Source organism: Porites lutea, chromosome 4, assembly GCF_958299795.1.
Source record: "Porites lutea chromosome 4, jaPorLute2.1, whole genome shotgun sequence".
NCBI classification, from domain to species: Eukaryota; Metazoa; Cnidaria; class Anthozoa; order Scleractinia; family Poritidae; genus Porites; species Porites lutea.
In genome coordinates this window covers 23,372,644-23,394,144 of record NC_133204.1, presented here as the reverse complement: position 1 = coordinate 23,394,144, position 21,501 = coordinate 23,372,644, and the positions used below count along the sequence as shown (strand labels likewise).

The window sequence follows — 21,501 nt, the reverse complement described above, 5'->3', positions numbered from 1 at the left end:
GTAAATATTCCCAGTCTCTAGAAAAATGTTTATCCAATATGGGTAAGGGTTTATACAATTAATGCATCATACTCGGCACATGTGAAATGCGACTTCTAAATCAAATGTTGAACCTAAGTCGAATTTTCGACTGTTTCAGTCGCAGATTCAACAAAGTCGTATTTAATTTGAAACTGTCGAATTTAGTTGATTCAGACGTCCCATCACAAAGCAGTTACCTCTCGAATTAAATTAGGCACAAGTGAAAATCGACGATTGAGCTGGGTAATGAAACAGTGTCCAGTATTACTAAAAATACCGTTAGATACGCAATGATACATACCGCATTTTATATATTCCGGTAAACTTTGCTTTCAATTTACCACATTATGTTTATACTAGCTATATGCACCACAAAGGTAAGAAAAGAGAGTAAAAAGAAGATTTTTAAAAAAGAGAAAAAAAATAAGGTTTCGAAAAATTTGCTTCAAGGGGATTCAGAGATCATACCGAAGACCATAACGATGAATACCTACAGGAATTAGTTCACAAACTTACTACCAATGCAAAACATCTTAAAATAGCACACTTAAACATCCGTGGCTTAAGGAAAAAGGTGGACGAATTACGAATCCTTCTAAAGCTTTGCCGTTTCGACGTATTCGGAGTAACAGAAACGCACTTGAACAGTGAAATCATCGACGGAGAAATAGACATAGAAGATTACAATCTCATCCGAAGAGACAGACCAGGCAGACAAGGCAGGGGCTGAGTGAAATATTATCGCAAGTCGCTGAAAGCAATCCACCGACCGGACTTGGAAGATGAACGAGTGGAAGGGATATGTATGCAAGTAAAGGCTGACTAAAGAGACATCCTGGTAGGAACTATATATCGACCACCAAACCAAAACAATGAATTCTTCACAGCGTTTCCAAACTGAAATTAATGGTAAATATCTGGACAAAATTCTCAAATATGGTACTTCTTGGAGACTTTAGTACCAATCTATTACAGGACGAACGTGGCGACACGTCGTACGAAGGAAACAAGATGAAAAGCTTTCAAAGGCGAATAACCCTAAATTTCTTCTCTAACATCGGAGAGAAACTGGCTGGCAGTTTCCAGCCCCAATATCTATCTCACCTGGCCACGTCAACTAAGATTGTTCCCTGTGTCAATAACATTGCACTATCGCCTTCGGCCATTGAGAGAAAATTAGCTAATCTCAAAACAAATAAAGCGACAGGACCCGACGACATATCACCGAAAATAGTCAAGGAAGCTGGAGATGCATTGCTATCCCCGTTGATGTTCCTTTACAATATGAGTTTGAAAGATGGTTACGTCTTTAGCCAGTGGAAGACTGCGAGAGTCAATCCTGTTTTTAAAAAGGATGATGAGACTGAAATCGGAAATTATCGCCCCATATCTCTTCTCAGTGTTCCGAGCAAAATACTTGAAACCATTGTTGCTGATTCGATCATTCACCATGCGTTTATTGAAAATAGATTAATTACAGACAAACAATGGGCTTACAGGAAAGGATATTCTACAGAGCTGTTGCTAGTACATATGACAGAAATTTGGAGGAGTGCCATTGATTCAAATAAAGTTGTTGGTATAGTGCTGGTAGATTTTCAGAAAGCGTTCGACTGTGTCTCCCATAATGTGCTATTACGTAAATCAGAAAATGATTTTGGAATTAATGGAGCGCTACTCGACTGGCTGCGCCGTTACCTTGACAATAGAAAACAATATACTGTCCTAAATGGTATAGCATCAGATCTTAACACTGTTAAATCTGGAATACAGCAGGGTTCCGTTCTAGGACCGACCTTATTTTGTCTTTACACTAGTGATTTACCTGAAGCTATAACCACTGCGACAACCTACATGTATGCTGATGATACTACCCTATATTGCATTGGCGATTCTATCGACGCAGTAATTTCTGAACTTAACAAAGCTTTGGAAGAGCTTCTATACTGGTGCAAAACAAACTCCCTTGTGCCTCATCCAAAGAAATGCGAAGCAATGATCCTCCATCGTGGAAGATTCACTGGCCCATTGAAAGAGTTAACGTTGGCCCAGCACACCATCAAATGGGTTACACACTCTAGTCTATTAGGCGTATTGATAGATGATCAACTAAACTGGTCTAAACATGTTAGTGTTGTTAAAAAAGGCTTTGTTGATAAGTTAAACTTGTTAAAACGTAACAAATTTCTTCCAAAGAATATGTTATTAGACTTGTATTTTAGAGTTGTTATGCCGTAGATCGTATATGGTATATCAGTATGGGGAGGCCTCACAAATAAGGAGGGTTTTAAGGCATTAGAAGCACTGCATTGTAGAGCTGCGAGAATTATCTTTGAGCTACCTTGGGAGATGTCTAATACAGATGTTATTAAAAAGGCTAATTGGTCTTCTTTAGCCTTTATGTATAAAATTAGCTTAGCTAAGCTTATGAATAAAATCCACAATAACCTGACTCCAGACGCTATATCAGCTATTATTAAGAACAATGATAACATCAAGCGATATCAACCTAGGAAGAAACTGAAAATTGATGTCCCTCGTTTTAACACCGACTACATGAGGAACTCTGTAGCTCGTAGAGGAGCAATAGTTTGGAACACGTTGGTTCCTCAACTTAATGACGATATAGACAATGTTAAGAAATATGCGATTATGGCAAGACGGTCAAAGGAGTCTGCTACACTGCTAGATTTCGACTGTATCTCCCCTCAAACATTAACAAGAAGAGAGGAAGAATTTAAGTATAATTAGTGTTAATAATTAGTCGATACTAGAGTACCACCTTGTACTTTAGAATTTTAAGCTTTTATCGTTTTAGACTTGTAAGTAGTAAGTAGCTATATGATTTTAGCTGGTGCATATCCTATTTATTTTCTACTTCATTAGTTATCTTATTCAATTATTTAGACACGACCCCACAAGCGAAGCGTCGCTTTAAATACTTATCGTGTATAAATAAAGATTATTGATTGATTGATTGATTGATTAATTGAAGGGATACTCGAACAGTTTAATATGAAGAACGTGGTAAAAGGACCAACAAGAATTACTAACCATTCTAAAACGTTGATTGACCTCATTGTCACGAACAGAAAAGATCTGGTCAAACAAAAGGGCGCTTGTCACCTGGGTATCTCAGATCACGACATGATTTATGCAACCTTATCAGCCAGTATCCCGAGAGACCAGCCTAAAATAATTACCATCAGGAACTCTAACAAATTCAACGAAAGGAACTTTCAAAGTGACATTGCCCGAGCGCCTTTTCAAGTCTGCGAAGTTTTTGATGACCCCACTGATGTTTATTACGCATGGAACCTGCTCTTCACAGAATTATGCAACGAACACGCACCACTTAAACAAATTAAAGTACGCAGTAACAGCCTGCCTTGGGTAACAAAGGAAATCAGAATAACCATGAATCAAAGATACAAGACTCTGAAAAGGGCGCGTCAGCTAAATGATCCACTGCTATGGGATAACTATAAAAGACTTAGAAATAAAATATGAACGATGACGAAAAAAGCCAAAGACGATTATTACTCCAGTCTATTCGATAAAGTAAAATCCGCTGCTGCTTACTGGAGACTACTGAAAAAGACATCAGGAACAACAAAAGTAAACAGACAAGCCCACCCATTAAAGAAGGACGATGGAACCCTTACAACAGATGATACTGAAAACGCAACCATGTTAAACGATATATTTCTGCACAATTGATGAAAAATTGATTGGCCCCGCGGATGAAATTCAGCCATTCAGCTCATAGCCGTGAGAATGTGGATATACCGATTATGACCAGTATCACGATCAGTCAGAAGGAAATCGAGGAAAAGATCTATAAGTTAAAAGTGAAGAAAGCCACGGGGCCAGATGGCGTATCTGCGAGTCTTTTAAAGTATGCAGGTATGTCTATTGCCCCATCTCTCACGAGCGTGTTCAGAGTGTTGAAGCCTGCACTGAAGCCACCAGACCAATGGAAAATAGCTAGAGTCAGTGCAGCGCTCAAAAAAAGACAAGAGGAAGACAGAACATGTTACAGACCACTGTCTATGCTTAGTAATGGAATCCCGCGTCGCAAGTAATATCACTAATCACGTGGTTACGCAAAATTTACTTGATAACAGACAATTGGCTTATAGGAAGGGAAAGTCAACAGAACAGCTATTAATACACCTAACCGAGAGGTGGAGAGAAGCAGTAGAAAGAAAGCCTTTTGTGGGAATACTGTTTGTGGATTTCGCAAAAGCTTTCAACAAAGTGGCGCACAATATATTGCTACAAAAGCTGGACGACCTTGGAATCAGAGGAGATATCTGGCTGTGGTTAAAGAGCTACCTTACAGAACGAAGACAATTCGTCAGAATCCGACTCCGATACACACGTTATAGCTCAAGGAGTGCCGCAGGGTAGGTCCTCGGACCCACGTTATTCTCCCTCTTCACAAACGACCACCCAAAATCACTATGCTCTGCGCAAACTTATCTGTATGCAGACGACACAACAATATACTGTATCGCAGAAACGATGGATTTGCTAACAAACTCACTAAACAATGTTCTAGCTGAACTCCAGGAATGGTGCGACAGAAATTCGATGGTACCACACCCAAAAAAATGTAAAGCAATGATCATGCAGCGCAAATCAACATTTGCTGGCCCTATCCAAGCTCTTCACCTTGGCAACAACAACATAAGGTGGACAAACTCAGAAAGACTCCTCGGAGTACAAGTTGATAACAAGTTGATCCTGGTCAGATCAAGTTGATCTGGTCAGATCACGCTGCAAATGTAGCGAAGTCCTTCGCATTCAAGTTAAGTCTACTCCGATGCATGCGATTCCTCCCTCAGAAGCAATTAGAAGATTTCTACACAAAAGTGATACTACCATCAGTTACATACGGTCTGACAGTGTGGAAATCGTGCAGAAAGACGCACCTAAACAACCTGGAGAAACTCCATGCAAGGGCTGGACGGATTGTATATGGGCTGCCATGGGACACCAGCGCTGAAGATGTCTCAATGCGAACTGGATGGGATAGTCTGGAAACAATGTACAAACTGCGACTAACGGAGTTTGTCTCTAAGTGTTTAAAAGGTTATACCTTCACGGAATTTAAAGATTTGTTTTTACAGAGGAATTCAGGCCGCAGAAGAAATGAGAACATCATTCTTCCAAGACCAGAAACAAGTTTTATCAGGAACTCCATACGCTTTAGAGGAGCAATCGCATGGAACACTTTAACGAACAAGGAAACAGAGCCAAAACCTTAAAAGAATTTAAACGCTGTCTTGTAAAATTTGATACCGATAAAATGCATTTCGAACCAATCTTAGCTACTACTAAAAATAGAGATATCAGTTACGAATACTTTTAACAGTTTTAATTTTTAATTGTATATTTTCACGACCTATTTTAAACATTTTTAACAGTTTTAATTTTTAATCGTACATTTGCTTTTAGTACTTCTTATTTTTCTTGTAATTGTTAGTATGCACGACCCCACCAGCAATGCCGATCTTTTTATCGTGCTAAAATAAAGTGCTTATCTTATCTTATTCGAACCCGGACCCTCAGATTCAGTTAGACCTAAAAGTTATCAAATCAAATGTTATCTTGTTTGGTCTGACAGTCTTCTACATATAAAATTGTCAAAGCTTTTTAAAAATTACCTCAAAGAATTCTGGGAGGTTTTTTATGATAATTATAATTTACTTATATAACAGCTATAATAGCACGCTAAACTATTACTTTTATTACTAGTGATAACCAAAATGTTCGGATTGCGGGCGTCAACGATAGAAGGTCAATCTGCTTTTGCTCCATCCACAGGTAGCCTAGACGTAGTGCGTGTCAACAACATGGACAAAATCGATCGGAGCTAGACTAAGAGTCGACGATATTCGACTCGGAAGAGGAATTTAAAAATATGTAATATTTCAAATAAATATATCTTTACCGTTATATCTTTCTGTACTGACTTGTCCTGGTTAATTCTCCCCTAGAAATTTCCTATCGATTCTGACACTCTTACGAGCGCCACATTTAAAAACCCTATTGTCGTACTAAAATAGCCTGGCAGTAAAAATATAAAAAAGCAAAGCCAATTAACATACCTTCAATTGAACGTCTCCTTGTCGGTCCTGGCCGGTTTAAGTGGCATTTTGTCGAGTTTCGCATTGTTTTTTTAAGATTACCTTAAGCGTTTTCCGGAGCATTGGATAATATTTTACCAGGTTTGTAAGACGATCGCATGACAGTTTGCTCGACTCCACAGCATAAAAACAAAGGCGATGCGCGGTATCAACTGTAATATTGACTACAATCAACAATCAAGGCATCCTCGGAGACCCAGGGGCGGCCAGTCGGGCCAGGAGAAAAGGCGCGACGAAATTGTTCAAGCACAGGCGCAAAAGTCGGCGGAAAAGCCCCTGGGTACCGACTCTCACCGGACCATTTCCAAACGGTCAAGCGAATGCTGGCTCCTGATTGGGCACAAAAAATGCTTTGTATTATTATGCCCAATCGGCGAACAGTTTCTCCTGAGTTCCTTTCGTGAGTTCGTACACGACGGCTATTTTGTTGCCACAGTTGCCCGGTTCGTTCACCAAGCTTTCCTAACCAGAAACGAAGAAACTACCGATGAGTCTAAAAACGTTTCGGAAGCTATCAGCAGGAGCAATGCAATTTGCACTGAGAAAATTCTGTTCCTGACGGATCACAATGTATCGAAAATAATAGGAAGTTTAAGATGCAGAGGTGACGAGAAAGTAAAAAAAGCAATAGCTTGACAAGACAAAACAACAATTTTGAACGTGTTTCACGCCTTTTTGTACATTTCTTAGCCGTCACTACACGACTACCAAGTGAAAATGCCTAATTTCACGTTTTGTGAAGGACGTAAACAAGCAATGACAAAATTTTCTTTCTCTTTATGAGCTGGATATGGTTGATAGAAATTCAGCTCCAGAAGAGTTGGCTTGCATTTGACAAAGTAAGCAAGTTGGAAAAATCATGATAGAGACTGAAAAAATGTGACTTCACTTTTCATGCGACGTTTTCGTTGCTGTCGGCTGTCGTGGCAAACTCCCTAATATTTACGAAGGCGTGATCGATGCAAGCGTGAATACCTCTTGTGAGCTCAAGCTTGTATTTTTGCAAAAGCGTCTTTAATTTTCGAGTAGACAGTATTTTGAAATGGAGAGTTTATATCAAACTGAAAGTTTCCTGACTGCGTACATTTCTTTGGTGCATGAGCCAGACAAGCCATGATCGAGACAATAGCCGTCGTCTACGAACTCACGAAAAGAACTCAGGAGATGCTGTTCGCCGATTGGGCACAATAATACAAAGCATTTTTGGTGCCCAATCAGGAGCTAGCATTCGCTTGACCGTTTGGAAATGGTCCGGTGAGAGTCGGTACCCAGGGGCTCTTCCGTCTGTGCTTGAAAACCTTCGTCGCGCCTTTTCTTCCGGCCCGACTGATCCCCACCCCTCCCCGGGTATCCGGGGATGCAATCAAGGTAACAAAAAACTCCTCTGCTCGCTGTGCACTTTCTGTGCACTGACCATGCACTCAGCACCATGGCCTTCGCGGCCACATATCATGCATATTAGTTGGAACAACAAAAGCATCCCAACAATAGGGCTGTTTATACGAGAGAAAATAAGCCGCGGCTTACATAAGGCGCGAACACCCCGTATAAATGGTACAAAATCTATGTTCACGGCTTATTCAACCCAAGGCCAGCTCAAGCCGCGGCTTATCCTGGCCGAGGGGTTTTGGGATGGGCTTCTCCAAGCCAAGTATGGACATCACTTTTTGTTTTTGTCAGGGTTTTTTTTTTTGAGACGGAAGTTTTGAAAACGCGGCACTAGTTTGAAAAGATGAAGGTGAAGATGCTATTCTATAGATGTCATTCTATGTCATTCTAGAGATGTTGAATTATAACCAACTTGTTCAGGTTAGTGGCGTGCCAACAAGCCTGTCTGACCGTTTTGAGTTATCCATTTCACAATAAGACGCACACGAGAGACAAAAAAAGTTATAACCGCCTGACAAGCAACACCCACTCGACAGTAGCTCAAGTGTTACTGTGTAGCCAGTTTTAATTAGTTTCACCCCTGGACGGAAAGTTTTAGAACCAGTCATTATTTAAGTGGCATAGTCACTGTAATAACTTTTCGTCTTTCATTTCAGTGGCAGCTAAATATAAATCATAGCCATAGCACTATCTTTCACAGACATAAAAAGCAGAACCAAGTCGTTGAATCTAGAGCAGTGGACAAGAGGGGATTAAGAAAGACCTCCTGAATGATTTAAAAAATTTAAAAACAAAAACTTCGACGCGCCTTTCCGGCGTCAGTACATCTTCTTTGATTTTCTTGCGTTTAAACTAAGACCGTTTAATGGCCTGTCAGGTCACAGGCGGCCCAAGCTCAGTGTGTGAGTTTAATCATTAACACATGTAGTTTCATATTGGGTAATTTAAAGTGGCCGTGAATATAAAGGATTTGTATGGGAATTCAGGTAAAAGATTCAAATCGATAAATACTCGCTAGAATGTTCAATAAAATACAGCTTACTGTATTTACTTTGCTTGTTTTTGTTTGCTGTGTGGTTATTTTTCCGATCCATTGCGATTTAAGCGATTTCCTTTAACCCCGAGTTTCCACTGTAAAAACTGTAAATCGCAATGGATCGGAAAAATAACCACACAGCAAACAAAAACGAGCAAAGTAAATACGGTTAGCTGTATTTTATTGAACATTCTAGCGAGTATTTATCGATTTGAATCTTTTACCTGAATTCCCATACAAATCCTTTATATTCACCAGGGGCACCCAACGTCAATTTTCGGAAAGTATCTGTTCGGAAGACGATTTGAGATCCTGAATTTTCGGAACATTTGTTGTAAAATGTCTTGCTTGCCTGTCTCTCCTAGGATTTTCGAACATCTAAAAAATGGTTTCATTGCCCATTTCTAACGGATTTTTACCGTTAAAAGGTCACCTAGAATTTTCTGGAGCCTTTTTCTAGCTGAAATTTTCGAAAAGGTAAGTTTTGATCCCTATAATTTTCGGATCACTAGATTTTCAGCTAGGAAATCCGAACAGATGAAAAATTTTCAGGGGATAAAAATATACCTATATCTACCGTTTAAAAACTAAAATACGTTTAACAATGCTTTGTTTAAGTGGTTTTGAACTATATTCTCGTTGGGTGCCCCTGATTCACGGCCATTTTCAATTACCCAATATGAAACTACATGTGTTGGTGATAAAACTCACACACTGAGCTTGGGCCGCCTGTGGTCATGTTTTTACCATCTATTTTCGTTCCTTTTTTTAAATATATTCCTGATAATTATTTGAAAGAGAAAATAAATTTCAATTTGCCTTTCCTTTTTTTGTTTTTATTCACCGAACGTTGGCCAACCAAACAAATTAGGTTGGTGATTTAAATCTTTCTGTTTATTAAAAGGAACACCCAGTGATAACTCGGAATAAGCAAAGAAAGAGAAATTAAAAGACGCTCAACATTTCTCTAATTGGGTGGCTGAATGGCTGAGATTGTATGAAATAATGCCAAAATGAACATTCAAAAATGCTATAGCAAGTTGGTATATTCTTCGTTCAATTTTGAAATAAAGATTGCGCACTTGTTTAGTTTTTGTTACAGTACTTTCGAACAAAAAAGTAAATTTTAACGAACTCGTAAGCCGTTCTCATAAGTGCATTTAAATTTATGAAACTCATTTGATTTATGGGCCGTGAGTCGAGTCATTCATTTATTTAACATTCATTCATGCCTTCATCTCTAACTCTGAAACAAGAAGATATTCGGGGTAAGACTCATTTAAAACGGGACCCGTCTTAATGCAACTTTTGACTGAAGAAATGATGATTTCTCTCACCTTTTGATGTCACTGTTACTGCATGTCAAGACAATGCCGAATTATTATTTGCGGTGCCTCGATCTGCCAAAAAGGAAGTTAGAAGCCCTCAAAATTTATTGCCAGCTACATAAGTAGTCCGGTTTTTCATGTTTGTCACATGAACCTAGTTTAGTGGCCTTAGCTCCCACAAATCTCCTGTAGCCCAGTGGTAGGACAAGTAACAAGCTCTACTCCATCTACTCCTAATTGGAGTATTCGGATTTCTTTTCATCTACCCGTACGTGTCACCCGAGTCGCCTGTGTCACTGACTGAAAAAAACATCTTTGTCATACATTATATATTTTAAATCGCCACTGAAATAAATGTGTCATGATTATGAGTGAATATTCTGACTAATTTTGTTGTGACAGGCAATCGTTTGTTGACACATCCAAAACAAATCTACGCGTAGCTTCTATACGACACCGGTTTATCAAATGATTTAGGTCACTCACAAGTTCGTCTAGCAGTTGTTCTGATGAGCATGTTCTTTCAAAAAGAACGTGGAGAAAGTACATCACGCCGAATGGACCAAAAATCGCTATTTTCGGTGCCATTTTCACATTAGTTAAAGTTGTGTTTTGTCTCGTATTGCCGAAAGTAGATTTAAATTATAGCCGGATTTTAAGGCAATAGACGAGGAAACATATCCGAATTGGACGCGCGGTAGATAAATTCTATTCAATGACGACTGGATATGTAAAATTAAGAAGTGAAAAGAGCATGTCCGTTTCTTGGAAAAAGAACGCGGCGATAAAAATCGCGGCTTTTGACCTGATCTAAAAGCCTCTTGTTAAAGTAATTTAAATTAAGGTTCATGTATAAATATTGCGTTACAAGCAAAACATTTAAGAATATCCTTCACCTTTCTGAAGTGCAGAAATAGGTACAATGAGGATAAAAACTATGTTGACCAGATAGAAAACAAAACCAAAAAAAAAAGAAAAGAAAGAAAAGAAAAAGCGATTGAAAAATGTAAACCTTTCGGATTAATTATTCACGTTTAAACCTTTTGTTTTAAGTAAATGAAGAAAAGGTACCAGTGGTAAGTTTTACCTTCCTCTTGAGTCTTGAAAGCCTCTTAAGATTGCCTTTCAATTTGTCTTAAGATTATTTGAAAAGTTTTGAAGCTACCACCACCGCGTACTGCAGTCGTGAAAGTGCACTTCAGCGAAAGCTGTTCTTAAAAGCTCCGGCACGTTCATTACTTTTGCATATTTTCTTGGTGCCTGTCATGAAGGTTTGAAAATTTATGAAGACAACGTCTTGTTAATGACATAATTGCTTACCATTTGTAAATCGGTTCCGGACACGGAAGAAATTGTTTTTAGATCAATTTCACATTCGTCTACAAGTGAACACTGGTGTGGGAAGAAAGGTCTCGAGGTGGGGGGTGGATTCCCTGTTACATCCTGATTTTTGATTGCATATGTAGTGAAAGCGGAAAGTTGACAGAGTTGGTTCACGAAAACACTGGAGGACAAAAATAATATTAAAAAATTGCGAAGAAGCTTGGCAAATTTGTTTTTGTCAAGGCGAATAAGTTGATAATATGGTGCAGTGGAATCTCGATTTAACGAAGAGCCAAGGGATCGACTGGCAAAATACGTTCGCTATAACAAGGTTTCCTTGTATCCCGACGTTCTTTTCCGTATATTTTACCATTACTGGGGCGAAAAATATCGTTCGTTATACTGAGGACTTCAGTTAACGAGGTTCCATTGCTGTATTTATATGTACTTAGTAATATAGTGTGCCTGCCGCCTTATGTCAAGCCTTATGGCTTGAGGGAAAAAAGAAAAGGGGTTGGTTACAATTCTCCCATCCTCGTTTTAGGTGTTTTGCATATTTATTTATTTCTTGCAATAATACAAAGGCTTTAGGTCACACTCACCGCAGTCTGTTTACCGGATTTTCTTATAATGATTTGCCGAAAATAATTTTCTGCCTCCAGTAGAAATTCTTTTTATGAAACCTCCCCTTATTTCCTGTTTTTTGTTAAGCAGAGTAATTTTTCATTTTATTTATTTAATTTCAAAAACGTGGTATAGAAAAATGAGGTTTCTTCGTCTTTTTTATCGTCATTTTGACGCAAAGAACATCTTAACGATGGTTATTTTTTTAGGCATTACATCTCGTTGGCCTCTGTTCATGTGTAAACAATCTGACTACTCATTAAATTCATTACAATATTACATAAGGATTTCTTTCGCAAACGATTACTTGTATTCAGTTTTTATGTTACAAGCAGTTCAAGTCAATTCTATACCTCTGATTTGTTTCTTTTGTTGTCGCCTTGCAAATTACGGACACCCATTCGCATCCGGCATGGATTGGCACCACATTGCCGAGTGCAGCGTTAATGTCACGTACATGAATTGAGCGAACAGAGGAACTGGCATCGTAACAGCGTGCCTTGAATACAAATATTTTTTCAATGTCCCAGTGAATAGCAAAACGAGATCACGAAATGTATAGAAAACAGTAGTTCTGCGTTTTTTACTCTTATTTTTGCGATCCATGTGGCGTTGAGTGTTGCTATTCTTCTTCTTGCGTTTGAATGGGGATAAAATCCATTAGTTTGATGATTTCAATGTGGTAAAGTTATCAGAGTAACCTTTTAGTTCCTGCTAGCCGTTTATACTAGTTATGGAGTGGGACGCTTTTAGAATTTATGACCATTATGTTTTTATATGACCATTATGTTAGCACGTACTCGGCTTAAAACGTAGCCTGAGTATCAGGCCTTCCTAAGGGGCTAGGGCAGAGGAAATTTTAGATGGGGGAGGGGGAGGGGGAGAAGAGAAAGGAAGGCCTGACACAAAACCATTCAGCAAACCGTGTGACACATCCAAAATCTGGATGTGGCAGTGATTGGATAACACACAATACCCCCTGGCGTCACTGACCGCAAGAGCGATCGGCAAGAAGCAATTGACATTTTTCATAGATGTTTTGATTTCATGTTACCGGTATGGATACTTTTATGGACAGAGGGGACGCAGAGAGGAATTCAAAACGGCTCTAGAGGGCGCTCTCAAGTTCTTTCCTGGAATAAAAATAAAATCCGAGCAAGAATTGTCTTTTCAAGGCCTCGTAGTTTAAAGGAAAGATGTACTCGGAGTATGGAAAAGCCTCATACATACCAGCTTCTGCCGAAACTATGTCTGAGTATTGGTTTCAAAAGACCGGGACAAAGACGACGATATCAGTGTTTCAGATATCTAAGTTCTGATTTACAATATCCTGCCGTTAAAAGGGGATTGTTACTGTAACTGAAAATAGAGCGAGGTAGCCATATATTGAGATAGCCGACAGCACCAATGCTTTTAAAAAGTTTGACTTTGCTTGTGGCGGTTACGATAGCGTACGTGATTGGAATTCGTTCGCTTCCTCTTCCAAAATTCTCTCACTTTTGAAATGTCTTAAGCTCAAGCGGGCGCCATCATATTTCGCCAACGGGATTGACCTTTGCTATAGGCTCTCACTTTTTTAAAACTTGTAACAGCTTTCACGAGCTCTCCGTGAAGTGGTCGAATTTGCTGCTGCTTGATAATTTCTAGGCATAGGTGTTTCACCATCGCACCTTCCTATTTATTCTTGCAGCTCCTTTCCACCGCCCGAGGATACGAGGGATAACATCAGCTTTTTAGCTGCCAGACAAGCGCCTGATGTAACTCTGTAAACAAAAGCAATTTACAATTTTCTGGGGCACGTTTATTTACGAACGAGAGCGTTGGCGATCTTACACTAACACAATTTTTAAGACATGTTATAATTCCTGTAATGTTTTACATTACAAATATTCAAAAACTCATCATTGGAGGTTTAAAAAAAAAAAAGGAATCGTAGCAACACAAGCACCGGAGCTCGGCCAAACCGTTGAATGAGATTTATTTCAGGCGAGCTTTTTGACACGTGAAGCTGACAACCCAATGACCGGAAGTGATTTTGATTGGATGGTATCGAATCATGCTGTGTAGGGGTGGAAGGCTCCAGTAAAAGCATCTGTGTCAGGCGTTTCTCTCCTTCAGCTCTCTCCCTTTTTCCCTTCCATCTTTCCCCTTTTCCCCAGAAACGCCTGATACTCAGGCTACTTAAAACGAGGTACTGACACTTTGACCACAGGCAGACCACCCTCTGTTAGTGGGGGCCGTTGTTGATTGAAATCTGAGCAACGATCTTTTGTTATTTATAGAAGAAATACATATGAACAATACGGTGGCTATAATTTGTTCCAAAATGCAGAATTTAAAGCAAATTTTTCAATAATAGTTTGAAGAAAATGTTAACTGAGTCATGTGTCATGTTTTTTTCGCCGTCCCTTGCTGTTTTAAGGTCTATTTTGCGAGATAAATATTTGACCTCGGCGGTTAGAACTAAAGAAGGAGAACCGCCGAGGTCAAATATTTGGTAGACCCGGGACCGATTAACGCAACGACGAACGACGTGTATAAAGTTTGTATTCGAAAACTAGATATGAATGACACGTGTTTCGTAGCATGGCGCCACTGTCAGGAGAATCTGCCGACAAGTTCCTGGTTCGCTTAAAAAAACAAGCAAGGCATTGTAATTTTGGCGAGGCTTTAGACGATAATCTAAGGGATCAGTTAATCGAGAGGTTGCCTGAAATCGAGTGGAAGAAGAAACTGCTAGAGGTGAGAAATATTTCGCTTGAAGATGTAATGGATAAAGTTTGACTGTGGGAACAAGCACGTGATCAAGGAACTGAAATGACAAACTCAAGTGACGAAACCGGTGTAACTACTAAATTCTGTGGGAGTAAAGAAGGCATATAGCAAAACTTGTTTCAGTTGTGGAAAGGAGGGCCACTTCTCTCGTGATAGGAATTGTCCTGCGAAGGGAAGGAAGTGCTCAAAATGTGAAAAAATATAGCCATTTCGCTCGCTTTTGCAAGAATAGATTTAAGCAGCATTCTGCCCAGACAAAACCTTCGAAACAGCCTCCTTTATATCGCCGTGGTCTTAGACAGCCGCTTCATGGAAAGGGAAGAGAAGCCAACCTTGTCGATGAGATTACTCCTGTCGAGTGAAGATGATTCATTTGCTGTTACTATAGAAGAATAGTCATGTGCCCTATCAAATGCCAGTGAACCAGTTGTTACTGTGAAGATTGGTGGAATTAGCAAAGAAGTATAAGTTGACTCTGGCTCTGCAAGTAATCTGATTAGCCAGGATGAGTTAAAAAAAACCCTGCAAAGTCAAGGATTAAAGATTGAATTGCAATTATGCAGCAAGAAATTATATGCCTATGGTGACCAAAAGCTTGAGGTTGTGGGTCAGTTTAAGTCAGAATTGGCTGTGGAAGAGACAGGTCTTAACACACTTAGTTGTGGTCAAACGAGGGTGGTGCCTGGTCGGATATTCAACAGCAACAGAACTGGGAATTCTCCACGTGGGTCCAGTACCTAACCCCATTGCTGAAAGCTGTAACACAGTCGGTTGCCCCTTTGTGGAAAGCCTCAAAGCTAAGTTTCCAGGTGTATTCAGTGGTGTTGGTAGATTGAAGAATTACCAGTTGAATCTGCACATCGACCCTCAAGTAATCCCAGTGGTCCAAAAGATGCGAAGAATTCCGTTTACACTTGAGGACAAAGTGACTGCCAAAGTTAATGAGCTCCTTGCGAACGACATTATTGAAAGAGTGGAAGGGCCTACAACATGGATAAGCCCAGTTGTTGTTGTGCCAAAACCGTCAGGGGACATACGCTTATGTGTTGAGATGCGTATAGCCAATGAGGCTATAGTGCGTGAGAGTTTGCCCATACCCACCGTAGATGAGGTACTGGAGAGTCTAAATGGAAGTACAGTGTGTTTTTTAAGCTTGATTTGCGTTGGGTTTTGATCAGATCGAACTGCAACCCAACTCGAGGGATGTTACTTCTTGTGCTACTGATGATGTAATTTTCCGATACAAGCGATTGAGCTTTGGTGTCAATGCAGCCCCGGAGAAGTATCAGCATATCATCACCCAGACAATGGCAGGTCTAAAAGGCAGGTCTAAAGGCCTCTTGACCAGACATGGGATCGGTCCATCTAAGGAAAAGATCAGGACTGTAGTCGAGGCTTCTGAACCACAATCCCAATCTGAGGGAGGAGGCCAGTCCAGTAGGACTTGGAGCAGTACTGGTACAAGAGAGGAATGGGGAGCGTCGTGCTGTTTGTTATGCCAGCCGCACCTTAAGCAATGTTGAACGCCGATACAGCCAAACCGAGAGGTAGCATTGGTCTTAGTTTGGGCTTTTGAGTGGTTTCATTTGTATGTTTATGGATTGCCCAAATTTGACCTTGTTACTGATCATGAAGCACTTAAAAGTTATTGACTGGAGAAAGTCTAAACCATCAGCCCGGATTGAGCGTTGGGTTTTGCGCCTTCAGACCTACAATTATCAAGTTTGCTTTTTGTCCTCAAGAAAGAATGTTGCAGATGCCTTGTCAAGGCTAACGAAGATTGTTGCTTCAAACCAATCCCAGGATGATGATGAATACGTGCGCATGGTGGCATTGCATGCTGCACCAGCTGCCCTGAAGATCAAAGAAATTGAACGAATTTCACCCGAAGATCCTGAATTATGGGCCGTCAGGAAGTGCCTTGTTGAAGAAAGGTGGAACGGTACTCCAAAGCAGTACCTGCCAGTGCGCAATGAGTTAACGTTCATTGGTCATGTGATTTTGAGAGGAACAAGGATTGTGATGCCTCAAACTCTACGAAAGAGAGTCGTCAGCCTGGCACACAAGGGGCACCAAGGAGTTGTCAAAACAAAGGAGAGACTCAGGACGAAAGTCTGGTGGTAGGGGATGGATCGGGATGCAGAAAAGCTGTGTTCGGAGTGTTATGGGTGCCAACTTGTGACCAAACATGTTCTACCCCCACCGGTGAAACCTACTCCTATGCCTCAGCGACCATGGGAAGATTTAGCTCTGGATATATTGGTTCCACTTCCATCAGGAGAGAATCTGTTAGTCCTGGTGGATTATCACTGCAGGTGGATAGAGGTTGACGTTGTCAGGGCAACCACAAGCAAGATAATTATTCAACGCCTCGATGCTTAGTTTGCGAGATATGGAATACCCAAGAGTTTGCGGACTGACAATGGCCCAAATTTAGTGTCCAACCAGATTGAGGATTATCTCAAAGACGACATACAACCCCTCTGTGGCCAAGGGCTAATGGTGAAGTGGAAAGGCAGAATAGAACACTATTGAAAGCTATCAGAGCGGCCCACGCGGAGGGGAAGAACTGGAGGGAAGAATTAAACAAGTTCCTGCTCGCATACAGGTCCACGCCCCACTCGACAACGGGGAAGAGTCCAGCAGAGTTGCTGTTTAGAAGAGTGCTAAACACTAAAATGCCTGAGTTGACGGGTTTAGATGACGAGGAAGCAGACATAAGTGACTAAGGAGTCAGAGACCGTGACACCCAAACGAGGGAAGCAAGCAAGGACTATGTTGACGAAAATTTCCATGCGAAAGAGCGAGACGTGCGAGAGGGAGAATTGTTTCTGTTGGAGCAGAAGAGACAAAACAAGTTATCGTCATCGTTTAGGAAGGAGCCATATGATGTGATGACTCGGTACGGGGATCAAGTTGTGTTGAGGTCGGCGAATGGGGGGGAGTACAGGAGAAATATGCCGCATATTTAAACCCTTCAACATTCCAGACCATCAAAGGGCGGCATCACAGTCAGAGCTCGGATCTGCGTCTGCAACAGCTGCGTCTGCGTCAGCTACACAAGTTATGGCACCAACTTCGGTGACACCTACTGCAGCACCAGCGCCAGCAGAGATTCCAAGGATGTCTTTACCACCAGCAACGGTGGGAACACTCCCCAAGGTCCCAGTTTCGGGTGCTGAGCAGCCACCCCCTCTAAGGAGATCTGGAAGGGTTATCAGAGGTCCAGAAACATTGAGCGATTGTGTTTCGTATTAAGTCTAGTTTTTTTTTCTAAAGACTCAAGTCTTTCTATTGAACTCAGCTATGTTAATATTTACATTGCCATTTGGCAAGGACTTGGTTGATTGCATTTTTGTATTCTAAGATTGTTTAAGTCGAAACCGAGTATATTGTTTGAATAATCTTCATTAATGTAAGTTTATGTGCGAACGAAGAGAGAGAAAGTAGTGTACAGCGGCTTTATGAGCAAGAGTGCATAGCTTACAGTGTGATCAATTAAGCACAAAAAGAAAGGGGAATTGCTAGTCAGCTTACTTCTGACGAAAGGTCCACATACTTCACATTCAGTGAAATACAAATCTCTCCAAAAGAGGAGATGGAATTTAATTCACTATTTAAATCATTAAGGCCAAATTACCAGCTAGAGTATTTAATCACTAAGAGAAAAAAAAAGGAATGTAATATTTGTTATGCATCGCGTCAAAATTTACCTTGGTTCAAGTTTATTTTCCTTTTACCAGAGAATGGTAAGGATACGAAAATGAGTTTTTGCAATAGAAACCAATGTAATTTGAGATCAGTGGCACTCTCCCTACTCCACGGAAGGCTTCAGGTTCCGTACTGAAAATTATGTGGTCTTCTGACTCAAACAAGCATATTCTCAACAAGCTACCGATTGTGGCTGGATAGAAGGAAAGCTTTCTACAGATATTGTAGTCCTCGTTCGTTATTCTTTAATGACACCTGAATTGTAAGAAATTTGTATCCTAACAAATTCCATTCTTGATGTAAATCAAAGAAGCTGTCTAGAGATTTGTTGCCAACTTGATGGGAATTTTCATATGATCACTTTTGATTATAGAACCAAGCTCTACCCGTAGTAATCTATTCTCAACGCATATCTATTGTAGCCGATCACGTTAAACTAGTTATGGGAGAAGTTTGCGACCGCCTAGGCAAAAGACGTGCGGCAAGGCTGGGTGAGGAGTGGTAACCGCCACCAGGGGAGGTTGGAGGTGCGCAAATGGTACCCAAGAGGCAATCCCGTCAAACTGTGAGATTTCATGCAAAGCAGCCGGATTTTATGCCGGAGGAGCGGCGAAGGATCACACCCGACGCTTCCTAGCTAGACCCCTGGAGATTTGAAAAATTTAACATGTTGCCGCGTCGCGCTCATCATATATGCAGTGAGAATAGAGCGTCGGACTTAAGGCATCTTAATTGCAACCAAGTGTTCAGGCTAAGGGATCGGGAAGGCTTTTTGATTTGGCTGTCCCTTACGAATACAGTTTGCAAGGGCGCCCTCCGTGAGTTCATCCTCGTTCCTTTTCGAGACCCAGATGTTTGCTCGATGCTTTGGTTGGAGTATTAAGCTCTGGGGGTCTCCTTGTCGCGAGGGTATTTTTTCCGGGGCTCTGATCGCGGGAGGTCTGTCGGGAAGCGGCCATTTCTCGATTCGGAGGTCAGGAATCGCTTGCGTGTCCATCTCTCCGACGCTCAGTTCTGTGACGGGAAACACCCTACAGCTTCAGGGTCGGGCTTTCCAACACCCTTAGCCTGTTGGGCTGTTCTCCGGAAGAGATCGCCCTGTATTTGGCTTGGCAAAGTAGCGACATAGCCAGGAACTATGCGCACGTATCTCAAGCGTCCAGTAAGCTTAACCTAATGGAGTATGTTATGGCACTGGCCCCAACTGTTGTGCCACCATTTCCCATCTGGGAAACGTCCAACCGATAGTTTAGTTACTTGAACGCTGTTCTTACTTACATAGTACGGGTTTCTTGGTCATTTAATTGGGTGTGGGGCTCTGAGTTATGCAAAGGGCGTCTGTAGAATTAAGCGGCTATACCACCTTTGGGTATGTGTTTCTTGTTCGTGTACGTGAGTTAGCGCCGCCCACAGTGCCGGCGGGGCGTAGTGGTTGTCGTGGGGCCGGGAGCGGATTTCTCCCATAACTTAGTTTAACGTGATCGGCTACAATAGATATGCGGTAAGAATAAATTACTATTCCTAGTGAAGACAACCACGACAAAAATGTTAGCGTCTCTAACTAGGATGTACTTGCCTAACGAGGAAAAGCGGCGCGCTAGCAGCCATCTTCTTCCTAAAATGACTGACAAGTGACTTAAACTTTTCAAAGAATGGGGGAATTGCCTGCTTCGGAACAATCGCTAAATTAGCCTGTTCCTGTCTAACCAATTTTAAATACTCCTTTATTAACAAGTGTGAGACTGGGTTAGAATAAGCGCAACGGCGTAAATTTTTATAAATAGCGCGCAATTTCCTGATGGGGGAGTCTACCGAAACGGCCGTCAATCGAAGCCGACATTCACAAACTTTCCTATCACACGCCCGTGTGTGCACAACGGTCCTGCCTGTCCCGTCCTTGCTAATGAGAAATTTAACGATGCCCTCGGTGGTAACAGAGGGTATGGACTTCAGGGGTGAAAGAGAGGCGAGGAAACTTGACAACTGCCGCTCCGGGGACGACTTTTGCTTCTGATAAGGCATGCAACTCGAGAAGGATCTGAACGCCTTGAAACGGCTGTTGACGGCCGACATGTCTAGCCCCGGCTGGACCGCCGAAACAATAGGGTCTTCCGTCGACGTACCACAAGCTTGACAGAAATTTGCGTCATGGTCGGTAGGGTAAAGGAAAGATGTGCACTGCCAGGATGCTTTCCAGGGACGTGACCTACAGAACCGCCGCCCGGTTAGCTCAGTTGGGAGAGCGCCGGTCTGCTGAGCGGGAGGTCGCGAGTTCGAATCCTGGCCGGACCAACACTCAGGGTCTTAAAAATAACTTAGGAGAAAGTGCTGTCTTTGTAATGACATCTGCAAATGATTAGACTTTCAAGTCTTCTCGCATAAGGACGATAAACCGGAGGTCCCGTCTCACAAACCTTATTCACATATAACTCAGTGGACGTTAAAGAACCCACCCACACACTATTCGAAAAGAGTAGGGGACGTAGTTCCCGGTGTTGTGGTCTATCTTCATCACTTACATCATCACTCATCATGGGTTGGGAGGGTTCAGTGGGCTCATAAATGGACTGATAGCGGCTGCCATCGGCGCCCTTAGTATGCTGATGTCCGAGCCCACTGCAGAAAGCTATGTAAAGAGGACATGTATGTTTGTCCTTTCAATCGCGACATTTACATTTACATTTACAGAAGAGAATTCCAAGCAGGTAATTTAATATGTTCTTCGGCAAACAACGGGCGCAAGTCAATAGACGCAACGGAAAGCCCAGAGGTCCCATTGAAGCGGTCTGGGGAAGCATCCCAAGTAATAGAAGGAAAAAGCAACACCGAATCGTCACCCTTTTACCCCAGGAGAAATCGAACAAAGCTAGTGGCTTGTAATAACTCCCGCCAATACCGACGGGGTCGAATGTCTAACACGATTATCGTAAAATGAAGCTGAAAACGTTGGTCAATGAGAAAACGGAGGAGCGGACCAATAAGCACGAAGGGAGGAAAACATGAGGTTTTCCCCAACCAGCGACTGCTGTGCAAAGACGTTGATGCCAGACGAATCAGGGGTGTGGTATGGCGTGAAATGGGACAGACGACTGCCAAAGCGATCACGGCGGCAGTTGCTGTCGAGCGAATTCTGTGGCCC

General features: G+C 41.5%; 1 protein-coding gene across 1 annotated transcript; it reads left to right on the top strand.

The window, feature by feature from the left end:
* The first annotated feature begins 3,036 nt into the window (after positions 1-3,036).
* LOC140934418 (uncharacterized) lies at positions 3,037-3,531 on the top strand. The gene has a single exon (XM_073384046.1). The coding sequence runs from the start codon at positions 3,037-3,039 to the stop codon at positions 3,529-3,531; it is 495 nt and encodes a 164-aa protein (XP_073240147.1).
* The last annotated feature ends 17,970 nt before the right edge of the window (positions 3,532-21,501 follow it).